Source organism: Pan troglodytes, chromosome 4, assembly GCF_028858775.2.
Source record: "Pan troglodytes isolate AG18354 chromosome 4, NHGRI_mPanTro3-v2.0_pri, whole genome shotgun sequence".
In the NCBI taxonomy this organism is placed as follows: Eukaryota; Metazoa; Chordata; class Mammalia; order Primates; family Hominidae; genus Pan; species Pan troglodytes.
In genome coordinates, this window is record NC_072402.2 from 40,624,326 (window position 1) to 40,640,193 (window position 15,868).

The 15,868-nt window shown below is 36.9% G+C and overlaps 1 protein-coding gene across 4 annotated transcripts in view; it reads left to right on the top strand.

Moving 5' to 3' along the window:
* Positions 1-15,868, top strand: part of CERT1 (ceramide transporter 1) — a 141,503-nt gene that overhangs the window by 97,028 nt on the left and 28,607 nt on the right. For 2 of the 4 annotated variants that reach the window (XM_009449006.5, XM_526893.9), the window contains exons 9-12: positions 3,428-3,520; positions 9,528-9,614; positions 12,287-12,379; positions 13,197-13,274. In XM_009449006.5, the coding sequence (XP_009447281.2) occupies positions 3,428-3,520; positions 9,528-9,614; positions 12,287-12,379; positions 13,197-13,274 (351 nt within the window). The remainder of the gene's footprint in view (positions 1-3,427; positions 3,521-9,527; positions 9,615-12,286; positions 12,380-13,196; positions 13,275-15,868) is intronic. The other 2 variants (XM_054685039.2, XM_063810357.1) reach the window with 1 other exon arrangement.

A 15,868-nucleotide genomic window follows, 5' to 3' on the forward strand; every position in this document is an offset into this window, starting at 1 on the left:
GATACATTTTCTTACATTATCAGATTCACAGGTGTGTACTTTTACATACATTTTCACTTTCCTGTAAGTCTTTAATATTATTGCTGTGCTGTGCATTTTTGTTTTATTCATTTAAAATTAATACATAACATACATGCAATGAAGTGTACCAATCTTAAGTATACTACCTGATTTTTTTAACGTTTGTATACACCCCTTAACCATAGACAGATCAAGATATATAACTTTTCTAGCACCCTAGAAGGTTCCTTCATGCTCCTTCCTATTCCATATCATACCACCACCCCAAGAGGTGATCATATGGTTTTAACCTATGTCATTATAGATTAGTTTTGCCTGTTCTGGAACAACATACAAATGGAATCATACAGTATACTTTTGAGTCAGGCCTTCTCTTTCCTTCAACATTGACTGTGAGATTCATTCATGTTGTTATATTTAATAGTAGTTTATTCTTTTTTATTGCTATACACTATTTTATTGTATAACTTTTTATTGTATGACTTCAATTTGCTTATCTATTTTCCTGTTGGTGGACATTTAGGTTTTTTTCATTTTTTGGCTATCACGAATGAAACTGCTATGAGAGTTCTTGGAGCATATCTTTAGGTATATTTCTCATACCTTGGAGTAGACTTCTTGATTCATAGGGGTATATGCTTAACTTTAGTGGATACTGATGATTTTCCAAAGTGATTAAATTAATATTTCTACCAGCAATGGGTGAGGATTCCAATTATTTTTAATTCTTGACAGCATTTTGGTATTGTTAGGGATGTGTGGGTGTTGTTGATGTTGTTCACTCTTGACTACTTGGTATTGTGTGTGTGTGCGTCTGTGTGTGTGTGTGTGTGTATAGGTGTTGGTGTTGTTTGATTTTGGGGACAGTCTTTCTTTTTTTGAGAGACAGGGTCTCACTGTGTTGTCCAGGCTGAAGTGCAATGACTATTCACAGGCACAGCCATTAGTATACTACAGCCTTGAACTCCAGGGCTCAGGTGATCCTCCTGCCTCAGCCTCCTGAATGACCAGGACTACAGGCACATGCCACTGCACCTGGCTTAGTCATTCTGGTGGATCTGTAGTCCCATTTTCTCTTTAGTACACAAAAATCAATTAATGAAATCTTTGGGTCTAATGAACCCATTGATTCATTGATTTCCACTGTCTTTAACGCTGTTGTGGTATTTAGAAGTAGTTTGCTTTGTGTGAGTTCAGTTTAGACTTTAGCCATTAAGTACAGTGATACACTGCATAACGACATTTCCATCAGTGATGGACCACATGTACAACTGTGGTCCCATAACATGATAATGGAGCTGAATAATTCCTTTTGCCTAGTGACATCTTGATGATCCTGACCCTGTGTAGGCCTAGGCTAATGTGTGTGTTGTCTCTTAGTTTATAACAAAAAAGTTTAAAAAGTTAAAAAAAATAAATTTTTTAAAAAATAGAAAAATGTTTGTAGAATACAGTATAAAGAAAATATTTTTGTGCTGCTGTACAATGTTTATGTTTTAAGATATCTTATTACAAAAGACTCAAAAAGTTTAAAAAATTAAAAAGTTTATAAAGTAAAAGTTACAGTAAGCTAAGGTTGTTATTGAAGGAAGAACATTTTTAAATAAATGTAGTGTAGCCTAAGTATGCAGTGTTAAAAGTTTACAGTGGTGTGCAGTAATGTCCTACGCCTTCACATTCATTCACTACTCACTCACTGACTCACCCTGAGGAACTTCAAATCCTGCAAGCTCCATTCATAAGTGCCCTGTGCAAGTATACTGTTTTTTATCCTTTATATCATATTTTTCCTGTGCCTTTTCTATGTTTAGATTCACAAATACTTAACCATCATGTTAAAATTGCCTACAGTATTCAGTGCAATCATATGTTGTAAATGTTTATAGCCTAGATGTGTAGTAGGCTATACCATCTAGGTTTATATAAGTACACTCTATGATGTTTATACAAGAATTAAGTCGTCAGTGACACATTTCTCAGACTGTATCCCCATGGTGAACTAACATGTGACAGTAAATTCATGTGGCTTTCACTAGCCTTCTTTAGATCACAAGCATAATCTGTTCTCTTATGATTTTTGATGATCACGCTCTTCAGAGTAGTGTTTTTTTAGGAATAAGGGGAAATAGGAAGAGCTGTTTACATTTCCTGTAGCCAGAGTGACCATGAATCCTGGTTTGACCAAGGCAGTTCTTAATTCAGCAAGATTATTACTAACATTCCCTTTCGCTTTCAAAAGTGTGGTGCTTACATTACCCAATAGGGGGACCAAGCAAATCAGTGTTTTAGAAAATGGAATTTGGACAAGGTAAAAAAAAGAAAGAAAAGAAAAAAGCCATGTATGACTATTTGAAATGAGGAAATAAAAGCATTAGATTATTTACAAACATACTGGACTCCAGTATCAGTTTTGACCCAGTGAACCCCATTGTTGTGGAAATAAGTTTTATATGGGACCAACCTTTGTTATTTTAAGTGTTGACCATGGGTCTTTTAACCTTTTAGAGCTATAGGCCCTATCATTAAAAGGAGAGTGTTAAAATACATAACTAAAGTCTTTTTCAATGCTAAAATACAGTCTTAAGCAGCAGTGAGAAAGTATAAGAAGGTTTTCTTTCTTAGAATATCTTTTTAGCATTCATTGATCCCACCTACTGAGTTCTTTTCTGGTATTACTTGCTGTTTTTCTTCATACCAAAATAAATGTATCTCTTAACTGGGGTTGGTGGGAAGGGGAAGTATAAGAATGTATAGTAGGTATTTTTCAGGTGCTAATTTACCTGGTTTTTTTCTTTTCTTTTCTTTTTAAGTATACATGCAGTTACTTAACCATTTAAACACATAACCTACTTTTAAGGTGATTTTAGTGGTGATTTAACTCGTAGGTTGTGGCCGGGTGCAGTGGCTCACACCTGTAATCCCAGCACTTTGGGAGGCTGAGGAGGGTGGATCACGAGGTCAGGAGTTCGAGAAAAGCCTGGCAAACATAGTGAAACCCCATCTCTACTAAAAATACCAAAATTAGCTGGGTGTGATGGCACAAGCCTGTAATCCCAGCTACTTGGGAGGCTGAGGCAGGAGAATTGCTTGAACCCAGGAGGCGGAGGTTGCAGTGAGCCGAGACCATGCCATTGCACTCCAGCCTGGGTGACAGAGCAAGACTCCGTCTCAAAAAATACATACATACATACATACATACATACATAAATAGTAGGTTGTAAGTAATTTATAGCCTAGAGAAAAGTGTTTTCTTGGGCAGAATAATACTCTTATTTTTCACAGGAGTGGAATTTTTTTGTGTCAAATTGTAAAATTTCAGTGAAATGTAGAGGAATTCCACCTAAAAGACTTCATTGTAATTAAAATGCCTGCCTCAAATTACAGATTTTTCACTTCTTTTTAATAGGAAACTGAGAAGAAAAGAAGAACAGAGGAAGCATATAAAAATGCAATGACAGAACTTAAGAAAAAATCCCACTTTGGAGGACCAGATTATGAAGTATGAATTTATATTTTGATCTTAGAGAAACACATAGGTCATGTCTATCACAAAAGTGATTTTTTAATAATACTCTTGTAACCTTTAAATATTCTAAATATATAATTTTTTCCTCAGTGTTTATGTTAATTCAGTGTATATTTCATGATATATAAATGCCAGGCATGCTCAAATATATATTTCTTATTGCCTACAAAGTTTAGGCTTCAAAAGGCTTAGTATTAGGCCTGTTCACTTGATAGGACAAATTTTTATCTCCCCTGTAAAGATGATCATTTTTAATGTTATCTACTTTTTTTTTTTTTAACATAAAAGCAAGCTATAAAGGAAAAATCTGAGTACTTTGCAGACAAAAGATTTTAGTCTGTACTATACTGTGAGATCTTTTTTTTTTTTTTTTTTTTTGAGACCGAGTCTCGCTGTGTCACCCAGGCTGGAGTGCAGTGGCGCGATCTCGGCTCACTGCAAGCTCCGCCTCCCGGGTTCACGCCATTCTCCTGCCTCAGCTGCCCTAGTAGCTGGGACTACAGGCGCCCGCCACCATGCCTGGCTAATTTTTTTGTATTTTTAGTAGAGACGGGGTTTCACCATGTTAGCCAGGATGGTCTCGATCTCCTGACCTCGTGATCCGCCCGCCTCAGCCTCCCAAAGTGCTGGCATTACAGGCGTGAGCCACCCCCCGCCCGGCCTACTGTGAGATCTTATCCATAGCTGAACATAAAACTGTTCTAATTGTCTTTGTTTGAAAATGTCTGAAACCAGCTTTTTTCTCCTTGTGTTTATTTGTTAAGCAGGTAATAAAATCTCCTTCTCCATGTATATACACACATACATTAAAATCTTATAAGCTTTCTATATTAAGAGAAAAAAATGTGTAAGAAATATATTTGGTAATTGCCATTAAACAATGTTGAGGCTAGTGCACTGGCTCACATCTGTAATCCCAGCACTTTGAGAGGCCAAGGCAGGAGGATTGCTTGAGGCCAGGAGTTCAAGACCAACCTGGACAGCATAGCAAGACTTCATCTCTATAAAATAAAATACAAAAATTATCTGGGTATAGTGGCACATGCCTGTAGTCCCAGCTACTGAGGAGCCCAAGACTGCAGTGAGCTACGATTGCACCACTCCACTCCAGGCTGGGTGACAGAGCGAGACTTTGTCTCTTTAAAAAAAAAAAAACGTGTTGGCCAGCACAGTGGCTCACACCTGTAATCTCAGCACTTTGGGAGGCTGAGGCGGGGGGATCACAAGGTCAAGAGCTCGAGACCAGCCTGGCCAATATGGTGAAACCCCGTCTCTACTAAAAAAAATGCAAAAATTAGCCGGGCGTGTTTGTGAGTGCCTGTTGTCCCAGCTACTGGGGAGGCTGAGGCAGGAGAATCACTTGAACCCGGGAGGCAGAGGTTGCAGTGAGCCGAGATCGTGCCACTGCGCTCCAGCCTGGGCAACAGAGCGAGACTCCGTCTCAAAAAAAAAAGTGTTGATATTTCTGAAATGAGCAGTTTAAAAATGGGGTATCAAGGAGTACCACTGAGGTGGAACAGAAGAATAAAATAGTTGTAGTTATATTTATGAAAACAGAAGAATTTTTTCTTGCTACTTTTGCTCTAGAAAGGAAAACTAAACAGCTGCTCTGCTGATGCTGAATTTTTTTGCATTGGAATCAATTTCCAACTGTGAGAGTGCATTCTGATGAGACTTAAATTGTAATATTTTTAAATTATTCTCAATTTATCCCTTCTAAAATGTATTAAAATTACATAATTAGCTATCCTCTGAGGTTTTAATATGAGGTATTATAATGATGATTTTTGTTTTGAAACTAAACAAATTATTTTGCTATTTTAGGATTATTATTTTGGAAGAAATACCAACTTTTTAAAGTACCTTATTTTTTAATATTATAAATAAAATGTATATTCATTATAGGAAGATTGTACAAAATACAAATAAGCCAATAAAGCCCATGTTTTAAATTTAACAATATATGGTACAGTTTATCATCTACCAGCAGTATGTAAGTATAATTTGTGTACATATTTATCTCTGCTTCCATCAACACAACAATATTATAGTCGTATGGGTTTTAGACACTTAATTCAAACTATGACTCTTTTTGGTTATAATCAGACATTCATGATGTTCTAATTATAAAAAAGTTCTAAGTGTTTCTGACTTCTGTAGCCTCAGAAATTACTTTATAATCTTAAATTTATTCCTTAAGACTTACCATAATGTGGCTGGGTGTGGTGGCTCACATCTGTAATACCAACACTTTGGGAGGCCGAGGCGGGCAGATCACCTGAGGTCAGGAGTTCAAGAGCAGCCTGGCCAACATGGTGAAACGCCCTCTCTACTAAAAATACAAAAATTAGCTGTATTAGGCGTGGTGGTGTGCACCTGTAGTCCCATCTACTCGGGAGTCTGAGGCAGGAGAATTGCTTGAACCGGCAGGTGGAAGCTGCAGTGAGCCAAGACCTCGCTACTGCACTCCAGCCTGGGCAACCAACTGAGACTCCATCTCAAAAAAAAAAGACTTACCGTAATGTAGGGCACTACACCAGGCTTGGAGAATACAACAAGAAACAAGGCTTATAAGGATCCTGCCTAAGGGCCCTACCTGAATGCATAATGGGAACAAAGGCTAATAGACAGTTATCATAATGTATGTCATGAAACACTTTTAATGCAGGGAAGGTGTTGAATCAGAGATGTCTTCCCGGAGGGAAAGAACCTCTTAGGAGGAAAGAACCTCTTAGCAGAAACCTTAAGAATGAGTAAATTGAGTAAAGAGTGTTTTCCAGTAGTCAGAAGCAAAATAATATTTTTCCTCAGGGGAACTGAAAGTAATTCTCTTTGGAAGGTAGAGCCTCCACAAATTGAGAGGAAAGAATGGTTAAGAGACTGACTGGAAAGATCAACAAGAATTAGTTCAGATCCTGAGACAATAGGTTTTAATCAAGAAAATGACATTTTCACATTTGCAGTTCAGAAAAGTCATTCTCCCTGCAGTAGGAAGAATCGATTGAAAGTAACAATTGTGACTGGGCACTTGGACACTTTTTGTATAATATAGATGAGAGTTGAAGGTGGCCTAAATTAGAGTCAAAGCAGGAGGAATAGAGAGGCACTGACAAATTAGATACAGTAATCCCATTGTATCAGTGGTTGGGGGGATACATTACAAGACCCCTCCCCCCCCAGTAACTGCAGATAGTACTGAACCCTATATACACTGTTTTTTCCTATATGTGCTATGTTTTTTCCTATATGTATGTACCTGTGATAGTTTAATTTTTATTTTAACAATAATAAAATAGAACAATTATAGTACTGTATTATAGTAAAAAGTTATATGAATGTAGTCTCTTTCTCAAAATATCTTATTGTATATAAACCACATAAATCAAAACCACAGATGGGGGAGACTATTGTATTTGGAAAGTAGAATTGAAGGGTGTGATGATTGAATGAGGGAAAAGGAAGGAATCCAAGATTAGGCCCAGGTTTCTGCAGATACGTGTGGAGATAGAAGAAGAGGTTTCAGACACGTTGCAATTGAGGTGAGTTATATGAGGAAGTCTTCTATATTAGATACAAAGATCTGACCCTTAGAAGAGAGATGGTCTGGCTGTGAATTTAGGAGTCATCAAAGGATGACTGAAACGTTGGATATAAGTAAGAATGCTGTGGGTAGAGCAAGTATGGAACCCTGAGGAACACCAACATTTAAAGGATAGGCAGAGAAGGGGAAACCTACAAAGGAGCCCCATAAGAGTGCTTAGAGAGGGAGAGGGGAATTTAGGAATCTAAGGGTAGAGAACTCTTCAAGGAGAGTTGTTAACATAAGAAATGCTATTCTAAGGGGGCAGATAAGTAGCTCCTGCCCTTAGTAAGCATGATGAGATAAAAGGGTTTTTTTAAAGTCCCTTTTAATAAAGAAAATTTTATGCCAATTCCTTTAGTTCCTCTCCCAAAGGTTTACCATTAAAGGAAAAACCATTTCATTTGGCAAAATAGAATTTTTGTTGTTGTTGTTGTTGTTGTTTGAGACTGAGTCTTGCTCTACCGCCCAGGCTGGAGTGCAGTGGTGCGATCTTGGCTCACTGCAACCTCTGCAACTTCCGCCTCCCAGGTTCAAGCAATTATTGTGCCTCATCCTCCTGAGTACTAGGTTTATAGACGTGCTCCACCACACCCACTGATTTTTGTATTTTTAATAGAGACAGGTTTTCATCATGTTGGCCTGGCTGGTCCAGAGCTCCTGGCCTCATGTGATCTGCCCTCCTTGGTCTCCCAGAGTGCTGGGTTTATAGGCATGAGCCACCATACTTGGCCAGAATTTTTAAACGCTGTAGTTTTCAATTAGACTCCTGAGGCTCTGACATGATTGCTTAAGGACTAGAAATCCACATGTACTAAATCACTGTAGATTGAATGAATATTAATATTTTTTAAATGTAGATGTGGTTAAATAGTATTTAAAATCATTAGAAAATATGCTTGAGTTTGGATATTTTGTGTTTTCTCTGATCAACAGAGAGCAAAGTTGTCCTGCTGTCATTTTACTGTCTTTGAAATGTTTTGATTTTGTAAAGAGAATCCTGCAGGACGAAGGCCTCTAGGGTGTTGTTACTATTTTTTCATGACCCTCTTGTCCCAGATGGTCATTAGATGGTATATTCACTTTGTGATACTTCACTAAGATATGCACTGTTCTGTATGTTTGTTGTATCTGAAGAGAAAGTTTTTTTTTTTGTTTTTTTTTTTATGAAGTAGGTTGTAGGGGACTGAGTCCTCATAACCCTAAAAGAAGAACTCCATTAAGTCAACATTTCTTATATGCCAAATGACAAGAACGTGACCCCATACCTCCCACCCTTCCAGTGTAGTTCCAGGTTATGGTGGGGATAGGACGATGTTGCTACATACTTTTTAATGGACTAATGATGACTTGGGGTTATGAGTTTAACTGGGAAGGTTTCACCAATTGTTCATGTGTCTTATTTTATATATTTTAACATTTAAGAAATGCTAAACCCAAGCCTACCTTTTAGTCTCTACTTTTATCATAATACAAAGCTGTTGTTCCACTTACTTGGTTCATCACAGCAGGAACATTATGTTGATTGTTTACATTTTGTTATTGTTCTTTGTATGTTTATCTTCTGATGCAGCTGAGGTTCCACTTGCATGGGAATCACTTGAGGGAATTATTAAACATGTATATTCCAAGGTTCCACTGAAGACCTACTAAGAAATAATTTTTGGCCATGGAGGCCTGGGAATTTTCATTGTAAGAAGTCTCCCACACAATTCCCCAAGTGATTGATGGCCATTATTCTGCCTTCTAGCCAGACTATCAAGCATCAACTCAACTTTTATTTCCCCATGAAACAATTACCTGTGCTTAGGAAGATCCGCCTCTGAATGCCTAGCCGTACTTATTAGCTATAGTTCTTGTGCAAATTTTTACTTACCTCATTGCAATTTTATATCTCTGTTGTCTCTGTCATAAGTCTCAACTCTGCTACTAAAGAAGCCCTAGATAATATATAGCTGAATGAGCATCACTGTTTTCCAGTAAAACTTTATGGACACCAAACTTTTAATTTCAAGTAATTCCCACATGTCATATTATTACTTTTATTTTTTCCAGCCACTTAAAAATGAAATTCTTAGCTCACAGGCTGTACAAAAGTAGGCAGCAGACTGGATTTGGCCCTTGGGCCATAGTTTTTGCCAATCTCTGCTCTAGACTATTATCCCAACACAATATTGGTCAATAAACAGTAAGTAAATATATGAGTACTGAGTGAATTAATTGTAACACTCGTGATTTTACACAGAGCATGCATATGATCTAGTATACTGACTGGTTTGTAAATATGTGTTCAATAAATGTTTATTAGGTCAATTTTCAAACTCAAGTTAATACCAGAGTTATCAGAGTTTTCTGTTTCTTTAAATAAACTGCTTTTTTCCCCACTGTGTGTTGGAATAGGAAGGCCCTAACAGTCTGATTAATGAAGAAGAGTTCTTTGATGCTGTTGAAGCTGCTCTTGACAGACAAGATAAAATAGAAGAACAGGTATATCTATTATTGAAAATTCTAAGCTGAAATTTATTTTAACCCTATAGGCATTCCTTGGTGTATATTATTTCATGTAAATAGAATTTGAACATTGTGAACTTAATAACCTAGAAGCTTAACTGTGAATACATTGAGTCACAAATGTAAAATAATCTTTTTTTTTTTTTTGAGACAGAGTCTCGCTCTGTTGCCCAGGCTAGAGTGCAGTGGCGTGATCTCAGCTTACTGCAACTTCCATCTCCTGGGTTCAAGCGATTCTTCTGCCTCAGCCTCCCGAGTAGCTGGGACTACAGGTGCGCGCCACCGTGCCTGACTAAATTTTTTTGTGTTTTTAGTAGAGACGGGGTTTTACCATATTGGCCAGGCTGGTCTCGAACTCCAGAGCTCATGATCCGCCCGCCTCAGCCTCCCAAAGTGCTGGGATTGATTACAGGCATGAGCCATGGTACTGGCCGTAAAATAATCTTTATAAGTCAGTTCCTTTATATGTGAATTTCCAAGCAATAGAAAGAAAACCAATAATTGTTAAAAGGAACCATGCGTAATTAACATGAACTTAAATAGAAGTGCTCTTTTTGCTTATTTCCCTTTAAGTGTCCAGCTTAAAACATTCTTTTAATATAAAGCATATATTTAGTCTAAGTAAAAAGCTTCTTTGAATTTTTCTTCACCAAGTATGATATGAAAAGGAAGATGACCAAAAACTTCAGGTTTTTCATCTATATTAGTATTGTTTTTATTAACCCCTTTATTACCTTCACTACTTCACCTTCAGTTTCTTTCTCGCTTTTGCTTTGTTCAGTGTTTTGTCATCATTATTGAGTGTATAGCAGTTACACCCAGCTGCTGTGGAAATTGAAGAAAAGTATTTCTTAAACCCATTAACTAGCTTCAAGATTAATTTGATACTTTGTCTTCTTTAATTTGGCAACAGTACAGTTACCATACATTACAACTAGATGGTACTTAAGGATGAATTTTGTTATTTCCTCCCCTTGTTTAAGCTATGCTAGTTATGGTGGAAGCTTAAGCTTTTTGGGGGGCAAGTATTAATAAACTGGGGCTACAGAGTATCTTGCCAAATAATCATGTATGTGTCAGTTTTATACTACAAATGAATTTGCATAGAAAAGTTGGCTTGTTCGTTTCTTGTCATTGCTAAGACAGTCATGGCTATTATGCTCTTATTGGTCTACCTAAGGGTAAATCACCTGCAGTAGTAACTGCTTCTCATGTGTATCTTTCATTATCTTTTTAAAAATTACTGATAAAAAGTTCATGTCACATTAATTTGTAAAGCTTATTGCTCATTTTTTTTTTATACCCAAAAGATGCTATGTACCACTCAAGAAGAGTGGGAACTTTTAGTTCCTAAATGGGCTCTACTTTTGGAAACCTAAAGTACTACCTGAAGTAGCATTATTTATTTGTTTCCCTTAGTTTTTTGTCTAGGATGTGCTGTTTTGGGAAAAAGTAGTGAATGAGTCAAGACACCTCAGTCTTACTCTTAGTTTTACCTCTAACTAACTTTGTAGCTATGAACTTATCACTGAATTCTCTGGGCCTTGGTTTTCTGATCTGTGAAACAAAGTAGACAAGATGATTCAAAACATCTCTTCTCTCTAAAATGCTACTCTACTGAATATCAGTATGGTGATTGAGTTGGGTTTGAGAGAATTGATGAACCCTTCCGTAAGCTTTAGAAAAAGAAATATTCATGGGGCCATCCAATCAACTTCATTCTATTCTTGACACTGTACTAGATGCTCTGCAAAATAGTCATTGAACAGAGCGTTGTTTTTCTTGCCTAATAGCCAGGCATGTTGATATGACAAAGATACAATGTGGTAATACTCTATAGAGTAGTGAGAGCTTCTGTAATCCATAAAATCAGTTCCATAGATTTAGATCATTTCCCTCTTCATATTCAGTGTATATTGCACAGATCTCTCAACAACACAGCCATTAAATAGATATTCTCCAAGTGACACTTATATCACACATGTTTGAGTTTACGTTACTTGCAAACATAGGGAAAGAAAGATACATGGGATAAACTGGTGCATGAGAAATGAGATCTTAGCAGTTGGTTGAAATAAATGAGAACAACTGAGGCAAACTAAAGAGGAAGAAGGTCAAGTGGCAGCTTAACAGGAGTAAGATGATGAGATGAAGGGCAGAATACCTTCATGGAGAGGAGGCAAAGAGATATACATGATATGTTCTTAGGAACATAACTGAAGCAAACAATGATATTATTTCGAATTATATATAAACCTGTGAGTCAGCCTTCCAGGGGCCTGCTAAGGTAGAATCATTGGAATGATTTGGCCAGGGTTTGGATAGGAGAGAATTGGCAGCAGCGTTAAGATTGACCCATGATAAATAATGCTATGCAGGTAGCAGGGAGTCTGACTAGGAGCAAAATCAACGAACTTATCCCTTGCCTAACATAGTATCTGTGGAGTCAGAAAGAAGAGGTTAAATTGGGATATCTGAGGCAAGTATCAGGATTTGCCATGTCTGCGGAGTAGTTTCATAATTCTAATGGTTATAAGCACTAAGGCGTTCACTAAGTGAATGTTGGTAGTTCCAGGTTATATTATCCATTCTTGAGTTACAAAATACACTTTAAAACCTTCCCATCTTAACATTATATGTTTTTTCAGTCACAGAGTGAAAAGGTGAGATTACATTGGCCTACATCCTTGCCCTCTGGAGATGCCTTTTCTTCTGTGGGGACACATAGATTTGTCCAAAAGGTAAGCTAATGTCAGAGTTTACTAAAAGTACACCTTGTATTGTTCTTCATTGTTGGTGGAAATATCTTTTATTTGAGATGGAGTCTCACTCTGTCACCAGAGTGGAGTGCAGTGGCGCGATCTCGGCTCACTACAGTCTCCACCTCCTGGGTTCAAGAGATTCTCGTGCCTCAGCCTCCCTAGTAGCTGGGATTACAGGCATGTACCACCACACCCAGCTAATTTTTGTATTTTTAATGGAGACAGTTTCACCATGGCCAGGATGGTCTTGATCTCCTGACCTTGTGATCCACCCACCTCAGCCTCCCAGAGTGCTGGGATTACAGGCATGAGCCACCATGCCCAGCCGGAAATATCTTGTAGTATATAAGTTTTCTCCCCTTTTCATGAATTTAAGTAATGAGACTGTTTTTGGTTTTATATATTGTATTCCATATACATCCTCCAAAACAGTTAGAAATCTTGTTCTGAAAATAAAGTTCTTTCATTTTTATTTAAGGGGAAAGTTGGGGGTGGGCAAATAAGGAGTGGCTAGTCCAAAATAGTTAACCAGAAGTATATCCAGTTATACTAGATCTCTCTCTTCTTTGGGGTTAAATGGTATTACTTTGTATTATTGGAAGCACTACATTCTTTTTTGGAATGATTTTGGAACATAATACATAATAGGTGCATGAAGTCAGCAGTTGCTGCTGTGCTTGTTTCATATAGTGCTTTGTTTTCTCTTCCCTTTATCTTGTGTTTGGAAGTTGGTACTGAATGCTCTGTTGTGCCTTTGTTCTGATTACTTGGTTTTTTCTTTGTCTGTCTCTGGTAGCCCTATAGTCGCTCTTCCTCCATGTCTTCCATTGATCTAGTCAGTGCCTCTGATGATGTTCACAGATTCAGCTCCCAGGTACTGTATGAATGTATAGAGTGGACTTGAGTCTTTCTGTGCTATATTTCAGCCTGCTTTCCCAGTTCCTAGAAATCTTTTGGTTAGGCCACTGATTTTAGTTTTGAATTTTAAATAGTAACATTAAGCATTAAAAAGGTCTTCCTTGTCTACTAAATAGTTCCTCTGTCAGGTTTGCATGTGTCCTTTACTATTCACAGCTTGGAATTTTGTCATATAGGAGGTACTCCAGAAAGAATTTCAAACTGAATTGAAACAAATAGAAGATACTGGGTTTTGTATATCATGTAATATCTGTTTCTTCAGTCAGGATTTAGCAGTTTTGATGGACGTGGTCTATATGATATGTTATAGCAGAAAAGCAGATTTTAACAGTCTCACTTTTAAGCTAAAGTATCTCCAAATTATATTCAACAAGGAAATCACTTTTTAATAATATGTTTCATTTCCATTATAATACTAAGCTCTATTGAGCAGATTGTGTTTTCCTTATGCAAATTACCTTTGGATATTATAAATGAATATTTCTGTTCATATGCTAAATCTATGGAAATTTGTTTTAATTTTTAGCATTGGTAAGGGTTTAGGAATTTAAGACAGGAAGCTGGATGCTTGCGGTCTCTAAAGTCTGTACCCTCAAAATAAAATCAGATTACCATTGGAGGAAGTTTTTTTTAGTGTCAGCGTTAGTTCTTTTTTTAATTTTCTTAATCTTCACATCTTTGCCATTCAACTTTTTATCTTTCTGGTGATTGCATTTTATTGGACTAGATTATATTATGTTAATCTTATATTAAAGACCTGAGCACTCTGGTCAGAATGACTCAGTTTAAACCCTGGTTAGGTGTATGATCCCAGTAAGTTTTCTAACTTTTTTGTGCTTCATTTTTATGATTTAGCTAGAACCTGACACATAATAAGTGCTCAATAAATGTTACCTTGTATTGCTATTATAATTTCTTTGAGCTAATAAAAGTTATCTACATCATTATTTTTTCCTCTGTGAGAGTATTGCTATAAAAGTTTTTAAAAGTCATAGTTTAAAGAAATTTCTATTATTTTTATGTTTATAAATAAAGTTTACATTAGTTTTTAACCTGCAATAGAGAAGAATATTAAGACTTTAATGTATTTTTCTGACTTGTACAGCGTTTTTCTCCTTGAATACTCTTAAGAAAAAGATTTAGCAATTCTGGATCAGAAATCATCCATAACCAAATATACCACAGTATATTTTACCTTTTGCTTGTCCATTTATGCATTTTTTTTTAATTTTACTTATTTATTTTCGAGACAGGGTCTTGCTCTGTTGCCCAGGCTGGAGTGCAGTGGCACGACCTGGGCTCACTGCAACCTCCACCTCCCAGGTTCAAGCAATTCTCCTGCCTCAGCCTCCCGAGTAGCTGGGATTACAGGCACGCACCACTACGCCCAGCTAATTTTTGTATTCTTAGTAAAGATGGGGTTTCACCATGTTGGCCAGGCTGGTCTAGCACTCCAGACCTCGTGATCTGCCCACCTCGGCCTCCCAAAGTGCTGGGATTACAGGTGTGAGCCACCATGCCCGGCCCTGCGTATGTTTTTAAAAAGAGACTCATATTCATAATGAATCTGTGACAAAACTACATAATACTGGGAGACTTTGGTTTATTGTGCTAAGCTCCACATTGCATTAAAATCATATCACAGACTAATCAAAAATGCAGGAATACATAGGCTATAAATGAAAGAAAATATAATGACAGCAAAGAAAGAATGTAAGCCAGTAATAAAGAATGCCTAAGAATTAGGGGTTCAGAACCCAAACCAGGGCCCTCACTGTAGTGCTGTAGAACAGCTGAATTGCTTTTAAGTCCAGGTAACTATATCACTGAGAAGCAGGTGCCTATATTTTTACAAAATTTTGCTGACAGCTTACTTCTTCGTAATATTAATAACCTTTTGTAAAACTCATGTATGTAACTTGAGAGAAATCTTGCTGGATTTTTTTCTCTAATATATGGTGCTCATGATTGATCAGATCCTGTTTTAGCTTTTGATTATGTACTGTTTTATATGCCAGAAGAGGTAAAAATGAAGAAAATAACATTAAGGTCTTCAAGTATTTGTTGTCCTTGCTAAAGCATTAGTTGTCATTAGCAGACGTGGACTCTAGCAATTCACTGTTGTAATTAAATTGTGTGCCTTATGTTCAGCAGTTCCTTTATAATAGATGACTAATTCCCAATTGATAAGATTTTTTGTTTCAGAGGATGTTACACTGTCTTATCAGCCATTATCAAAGGATCTAGCAAGTTGATTCTGTATAGTCACACTTGAGAATATAGCATTGGATGTAGATCTGGAGTTAATATTAGCTGAGAAACATTGTGTTATCTGGAAAACTCTTCCAGTTCAACACAGTGTAAAATTATAGTAGTGACTATACAGTAGTGTTACATTTTACAGTTCTCACACCCTATAGAGACTTTTGTATTAAGCAAAATAAGAGGCTCAAAGGTTATTCATTAACCTTAGAAACACTTATGTTATATTACATTGCATCGGTCTTTTTTGTTTTTTGTTTTTTTTTTTTGAGACGGAGTTTCGCTTTT